Source organism: Sinocyclocheilus rhinocerous, unplaced genomic scaffold (assembly GCF_001515625.1).
Source record: "Sinocyclocheilus rhinocerous isolate Xijiao unplaced genomic scaffold, SAMN03320098_v1.1 scaffold954, whole genome shotgun sequence".
Lineage (NCBI taxonomy): Eukaryota > Metazoa > Chordata > Actinopteri > Cypriniformes > Cyprinidae > Sinocyclocheilus > Sinocyclocheilus rhinocerous.
In genome coordinates, this window is record NW_015644642.1 from 486,586 (window position 1) to 493,982 (window position 7,397).

At 33.2% G+C, this 7,397-nt stretch overlaps 2 protein-coding genes across 3 annotated transcripts in view; both read right to left on the reverse strand.

The window, feature by feature from the left end:
- Positions 1–1,574: 1,574 nt before the first annotated feature.
- On the reverse strand, positions 1,575–4,480 carry LOC107758744 (troponin I, fast skeletal muscle-like). Of its 2 annotated transcripts, XM_016576545.1 has the most exons (7): positions 4,187–4,480; positions 3,437–3,469; positions 3,302–3,338; positions 3,039–3,167; positions 2,316–2,405; positions 2,013–2,189; positions 1,579–1,879 (listed from the first exon to the last, which is right to left on the reverse strand). In XM_016576545.1, the coding sequence occupies exons 2-7, from the start codon at positions 3,442–3,444 to the stop codon at positions 1,790–1,792; spliced, it is 531 nt and encodes a 176-aa protein (XP_016432031.1). In that variant the 5' UTR covers positions 3,445–3,469; positions 4,187–4,480; the 3' UTR covers positions 1,579–1,789. The 2 variants fall into 2 exon arrangements, with proteins under 2 accessions (XP_016432032.1, XP_016432031.1); XM_016576546.1 differs by lacking the exons at positions 3,437–3,469; positions 4,187–4,480 and having other exon boundaries at positions 1,575–1,879; positions 3,302–3,346.
- Positions 4,481–4,864: 384 nt separating this feature from the next.
- Positions 4,865–7,397, reverse strand: part of LOC107758756 (troponin I, fast skeletal muscle-like) — a 9,808-nt gene continuing 7,275 nt past the window's right edge. The window contains exons 5-7 of the mRNA XM_016576568.1: positions 6,767–6,856; positions 6,479–6,655; positions 4,865–5,254 (exon numbers count right to left, since the gene is read on the reverse strand). Of these exons, the coding sequence (XP_016432054.1) occupies positions 5,168–5,254; positions 6,479–6,655; positions 6,767–6,856 (354 nt within the window). The 3' untranslated portion in view covers positions 4,865–5,167. The remainder of the gene's footprint in view (positions 5,255–6,478; positions 6,656–6,766; positions 6,857–7,397) is intronic.

The following is a 7,397-nucleotide window of genomic DNA, read 5'->3' on the forward strand; positions in this document are numbered from 1 at the left end:
GAGTTGCCTTATAGATAAACTTAAAGGGGTCATATGATGCGATTTCATTTTTTCCTTTCTCTTTTGTGGACAAGTGACCGATTTCAGCCGCGGCTTCAGCGTCTATTTTATAGTGTAGGGGGCGGGCGCTTCGGATTCTAGAGAGCATTTGATTGGACAGAAAGTTTGATGAGAAGCTGAAGTACGATGTGACGTCAAAAAAATAGTTGAGCCATTTTGGCGGAAGTGACGAACTGCAAGCTTTGAATGCTTATATCTTCTAAATGCGAATTGTGTCACTGTTTTGGAGCACACTGCCTTATAGATAACCTTAAGACTAACATATTGATACTAACACCCAAAAAACTTTAATTTTGATTTCATGGGGACTTTAACATTTTGAGGTAAAAGTCATAGTAGTCCCAAAAAGTTGAAATGATGAATAATAAATATGATTTTTACAAAAAAGTCAATTTGGACATAAATTCAGAATTTTCAGGTATAAAGTCGAAATTATGAGAAGTCATGTTTATGACAAAAAGTTTAAATTATGAGATGAAAAGTTAATTTATAATAAGTTACAGAATCAAACATTATATATAAAAAAAGATTGTTATTGGACGTTACCAACTGTACCATGGTAATTCAATTTAATTCCAATGTAAATTTCATGGTTTACCATCTGATACCATTACAGTACCATGGTAGCAAAGTACTTTTTTTAAGAATCATATTTGCCTATTAATAACCAGCTGTCTCAGCCATTAATGTTTTATGCCCATAATTAGAGTATTTTCATTCATGTTTACAAAAGTGTAATGAACTAAGAAAAAATACCTAATGTACCATGTAATTACCATACTTTATTGGTAATTGTGCATGATACTGTGGTATTAACATGGTATTCTCAGGAGACCACATAAATAAAATGAGACGTGAAATTGGTACTGGAATCTTTTAGTAGCATTTCATTAAAAAAGTTCCATGGTTTTTACCATATGATACCATTACTGTATAGTGGTACTACTACTTCAGTATAAGTTATTATAATGACTTGGTTAATACAGTAATTTAAAATAAATAAATGTAAATCTTCCTTTATGCCTTTCAAGATCTTTCATCAAAAGTAAACACATATTGCAGACAAAAATGCTATATTAAATCTGTTTTATGTACGATTCACAAGTTTTTTTTCCCCAAAAGAAATTAATACTTTTCTTCAGCAAGAATGCATTTATTTGATCAAAAGTTACAGTAATGTATCAGTTTCCAAAAACTGTTTTCAACATTGATAATAATCAGAAATGTTTCTTGAGCAGCAAATCATCATATTAGAATGATTTCTGAAGGATCATGTGACACTGAAGACTGAAGTAATGATTATGAAAATTCAGCTTTGATCACAGGAATAAATTATATTTTAAAATATATTAAAACAGAAAAATGTTATTTGAAATTCAAATAATATTTCACAATATTACTGTATATTTAATCAAATAAATCCAGCCTTTGTGAGCAAAAGAGACTTCTTTCAAAAAAATTTTTTAAAAACTCCTACAGACCCCAAGTGTTAGTGCACATGGTAATATAATCATCAGCTGTTCAATAGTGCTGTAACTCTGAGCAAAGACACAAAGGCAAATACATATGTATACACTAATCTTTAATGCCATGCCATTCAACACTGGAACAATGTACAATGTGCAAAAAAGGTCCAGGAAAAATATTTTTATTGGAACGGGAGGTTCACAGGATAGAAAGATGTTTACCAGAGAATTTTTAAGACATATTGGAGAATAAACAATACATCTTAAGCCTCGGACTCAAACATCTTCTTCCTGCCGTCCATACCAGCCTTATCCTCGATGTTCTTACGCCAGTCGCCGACTTGTTCTGCAGACTGTGGAAACGCAAAAACATCAGACGTGAGCACAGGAGGATCCAGACCAAACACATCCCACTTGAAGACTTTCCTATGAACTGGGTAACACGGCCAAGCAAAGACAAGAAGCATTTCTGAATCTGCAACCCACCTCCTCTTTGACCTCCTTCTTGACTTGTTTGAGGTTGGCTCTCAGGTCCATGGAGACCTTGTGTTTGGAGCCCAGCAGAGCTTGAAGCATAGCGTCAGCAGACATGCGCACTTTCTTCAGCGCAGGCTTCTTGAACTTGCCCTGCAGGTCGACCACCTTGATCTTCAGATCCTCGATCTATACACACATTAAACAGGAGTCAGACTGGAGCTCGGAGAACCAAATAGTTCTCTTTATTTGTTTCTTTGTAGAAACAAATAAATGGATGAATCACTGAACAAACTGAAGTTTCACGATTTTTACCTCCTTGTTTGACTTGGCAACCTTTGACTCCAAGTCATATCTCTCCTCATCAACCTGGTCGATCTGTTGGTTCAGTTTCTTGCACAGCTCCTGGAAGGCCAAAACAACATTATACATATGATATATGATACTGATGATCAGATATCCATCCATCCATCTACAGTATATTACATAAGTATAAAATTGTGTAATTATATTCAGGGTTATTAAATTTAACTAATACTAAAACTCAAATTAAATCCATAAAAAACATTTTCATTACTTGAAATGAAGTAAACGTTAACGTATTATTATTATTTTTTGTTTGTTTCAGCTATTTCAACATTTATTATTTTTAGTTTAACTTCACGTAATAAATGAACTAAAACTGAAATAAATATCAAGAAAAACTACAAATGACAAAAACACAACACATGCACTAAAAAGTTCACAAAATTAAAATAAGAGATTCAAAATATTAATAAAAAACTATAATAGTATCCCAGTGATACTAAAATAAAGCATATTAATATGTTGTCATTAAAATAATTATAATACTTATGATTTTCCTGTAGCTCAAAGAGTAAAGCAATATTAAACTTTTATATAACTATATAATTATAAGATAGATAGATAGATAGTATTGATATGATAATCAATACAATAATTATATTATTTCACAATTATTATTATTATTGTTAATAATAATAAATAATAATAATAATAATAATAATGCATTGGCACCTGCAGCTCTTGCATGGATCCAGGCAGATCGAGAGCAGGGCAGTGTTCATTCATATGAGCCTCCTTATTAGCAACAAGCTGCTTGGCTTCAGCGTCCATTAGACCGAAGGCAATAGAGAGCACCAGGCTCTGACGACACCAGCAGACAAACAATGATCTCAATAAACAATATTAGCTTATGTTTTTTTTTTAAACGTAATCATTTTAGCCAGATTTTACACTTCAAATCTGCACTTTATGAAATTACGGTAAAAACATGTCACCTTCAGATGGTGCCTACGGCTGGAGGTCATCTTTTTTCTGTTCATGAAAACAAGTTCACCATGAGACACACTGTGCTTGTGCTGGATTACTCAATAAAGAACAAATCACAATCCAACCAGAATCAGAATACTTACTCTGACATCTCGGCGGTTTAGTGCGTTCTCACCCTGGATTGGATAGAAATCAATTATTAGATGGCAGCTGAGTTAATCAGCTAATCCAGGACAAGCACTTTAAGAAATACATTCAATCAGGGACAGCTGAGTCTAAGTTTAGTCCAACAGTCTTGAGACGTCCTCATAGACAGTTCATCTGACACATTAAACACGATACCAGAGATCAGCTGCTGTATTCAATTCAAATTCAATTAAAGATTATAGTATATTAGAGTTACACCATTATGTCAAAGATAAGTATTATTGCATATTTATGTCACACTGTAAGCTGGTTGCAAGCATTACTTAGCAGATTTCATTAATAAAAACAACAATCCAGGTCATGTGATTTATACACAATAGTCTGCCATATCAATTACAGCAGATTAAAATATATTTAAATTATATTAAACTGAATATTCATATTCAAGAAACAAAATATTACTTCTTTTCAATGTATGCATTAAAAATCCATAGTAATTCTTTTAAAATTTAAAAAAAATTATAAAACTTCATTTAATACAGAAATTGAAAACATAGCAATTCAATTGTATACTTTATCTGCTAATTCATAGCTCGGATTAAAATCACACTTATTAACATATTCTAACTGCTCATGAATATTAAAAAAAAAAACATGTGTCTAGACACATATTGGACGCAGTTGATATGTAGCAACTGTTTGTCCTTTACATACAGATCTAGAGAGAGTTCTGGATTGACGCTCACCTATGAGAGAAGAAGAGGGCAGTACACACTTGGAAGAAGAACTGGAAAGACTGGTGAGCCCCAGAGAGAGAGAAATTAAATAGGATATATATGTTGTGGTCTGATGGCTCAGCAGATCCTGGGAGTCCTGTTTATGGAAGTGGATTCCTCCTCAGACCAATAGGCCGCCGAGCTCCTGAAATATCCCCAGCCCATCCTTGGAAAGCCTCGTAAATTTCCCTTCCTTCAAGACGCATGTGTGTGTGTGTGTGTGTGTGTGTGTGTGTGCTGTAAATGGAAGCAATGCTTAACACACCAGGATACAAAAAACAAACCACTTAAACAAAGCAGAGGGCTATAAACCAAAATAATAAGAGATATTTCAGCAAAACAATGTTAATTGTAGTTTAAATTACTTACCATACAGCAAAAGAGGACATGTCCATAAATATGATCTGAAATGCCATCTATATTTCTTCTGGATGTGGTTTACCAACAAAACAAAACAAAACACAAAACACAAAACAAAAAACAAAAAACAAAACAAAAAACAAAAAACAAAAAACAAAACAAAACAAAACACAAAATAAAATGATTAAATTTAATTTAATTTAATTTAATAATTAAAAATCTAATTAAATTAAAGGAATAAAGATGGTGCAATGAAGTTGAGAAAGACAGACGAAACGACTGCTGTAATAGTAGCACTACAGTATTTATTCATTAAAGTCATAACAAACCACTAGTCATAGACTGGAAAAGAATGAAAGGACCAAATGTGCGTAATAAAACAAACGTGAAAAAGGATTTTCCTCAGAAGCATTCGTTTAATGGTAGTGGCTCTGCTATGATGATACACAATTCCCTTTCAGGACGTACATACTGCGTGAAACAAATGCTCATCTGAGGCGCTGAAAGCAGAAAAGACTATGGCAAAAAGATAAATGACCGCGCAGCTCTGACAAATTCCTATGATAATTAAACAAAGAAACGTCCGGGAATTTAGGCCTCGCCCTCGAACATCTTCTTCCTGCCGTCCATACCGGCCTTGTCTTCAACGTTCTTACGCCAGTCGCCGACATCTGCAGCCTGGATTATGAGAGAGGGATTGAGTGTGAAGGAATGCTACTCGTAAAAAACATATATACATGTTTATAAATACACACACACAGCATATTATTTTCTATCAGGGTGTATGCAGATTTCATGAAGGTAAATTTAAGAGATTGTAAGACTAAGCAAAGAAAATTTAAGGAATCAATTAAACGGAACCAAGTACATCAATATGGTCTCTAAATAAAAATACAACTTTCTACAGATCTTCATTACTTTAATTCCAATTACACACACACACACACAAAATAAAAAATAGCTTATGTCTTGAACAGCTCTGCTTCTAAACACTACAATATGGAGATAACTTTACTGAACCTTCTCATTAGACAGTAAAATTCTTCCGCAGTATTTTTTGTCTTGTTTTCCAATGCAAATGTATAAAGATTCTTAAATCAAGATACATTTACTAGAGAAGCATGATCACAGTAGATAATTAGTCTTGTTTTGTGAGAAACTAAATTAACAACTGAATTCAAAGGCAAAACGAGTTCTCATTCCCCATTTCAGACGCTTGTTCTTGTTTTAAGCATAAATTCAATTTTGTTCAATTTCTGACTTATGCTCGTGTATCTTGATTAAAGGATGTTCAGATATTTGTATTTGAAAAGAAAACAAAAATAATGAGGAAGACTTTGTTTTCTTTTCCAATTTCAGAGCTTTTGTGGAAGGATTAATTAATTCTTACTGTATGAAGACCTTTTTAAGACCAGCAGAAATTGTATATTATTAATTAATTAACTAAGCATTTTATTCAATCATTCAATAATTTCCATTAATTTATATTAAATTAAATACTTATGATAATATTATGTATTTAAGCACACATTATATTCAGTAATATTATCAATTTAACTGCACTGACACCTCAGATTTTGTTCTTATCCAATAATGACAATACATGGACACTGTTATTGAAATAAACTGATCTGAATAATGACACTATTATTTTCTGTTGAGTTGCTTTGAAGCTGAAATGTGTTTTTTTTCTCACAAGTGATGAATTTTTCACTGTTTATTCCTGTAAAGCTGCAAAGCGTCACTCTAATTATCAATATCTTTAAAATATATTTATTGAAGGAGTAAACCATGAGATGGTTTTCATTTTGTACGTTTTGTATCCATTCAGACTTCACGGCCATAACTATTAATATCTGTTCTCTGCATAGGAATAATGTCTCAATATCATATTTCACCCACCTCCTCTTTGACCTCCTTCTTGACTTGTTTGAGGTTGGACCTCAGATCCAGAGACACCTTGTGTTTGGAGCCCAGCAGAGCTTGAAGCATCTGATCGGCAGACAGACGCACTTTCTTCAGCGCAGGTTTCTTGAACTTGCCCTGCAGGTCGACCACCTTGATCTTCAGATCCTCGATCTATACACACATTAAACAGGAGTCAGACTGGAGCTCGGAGAACCCAGTATATAGACTCATCAGAAACATTGTCACCATCATAATAAGGTATATTTGAGTATCAGAAGTTACCTCTTTGCTGGCCTTGCCCACTTTGGACTCCAAGTCATATCTCTCCTCATCAGCACTGTCGATTTGCTGGTGAAGCTTCTTGCACAGCTCCTAAATAGAGATGTTTAAATATTCAGATTCTGTTTTCGAACCATATTTTGCAACATATTGTTTCAAGAAAGTGCAATACAACTTCGATCAGCCCTAGGTGTACATACGTCACCGAAACTTCTGCAAAACATCTGGAATACACTAATAAACATCTCAAGAGCAAATCTGTTCATTCACAACTTAGTGTTTATATACATATATACAGTGGGTACGGAAAGTATTCAGACCCCCTTAAATTTTTCACTCTTTGTTATATTGCAGCCATTTGCCATACATACATATACATATTTCAATTAACATTTATTTCATTTCAGGTAAACAAAAATGTTTTTATGGCTAAGTTTTAGTTTAACTACAAAAATCATGAAGTTACTGTTGCTGTTGGTGATATATATATATATATATATTAGGGACTCCTAATATTAGGGACTCCTCATTACTGTCAAATGATTAATCGCATCCAAAATAAAAGTTTTTGTTTACATAATATACTGTATGTGTGTGTACTGTGTATATTTATTATGTATATATAAATACATAC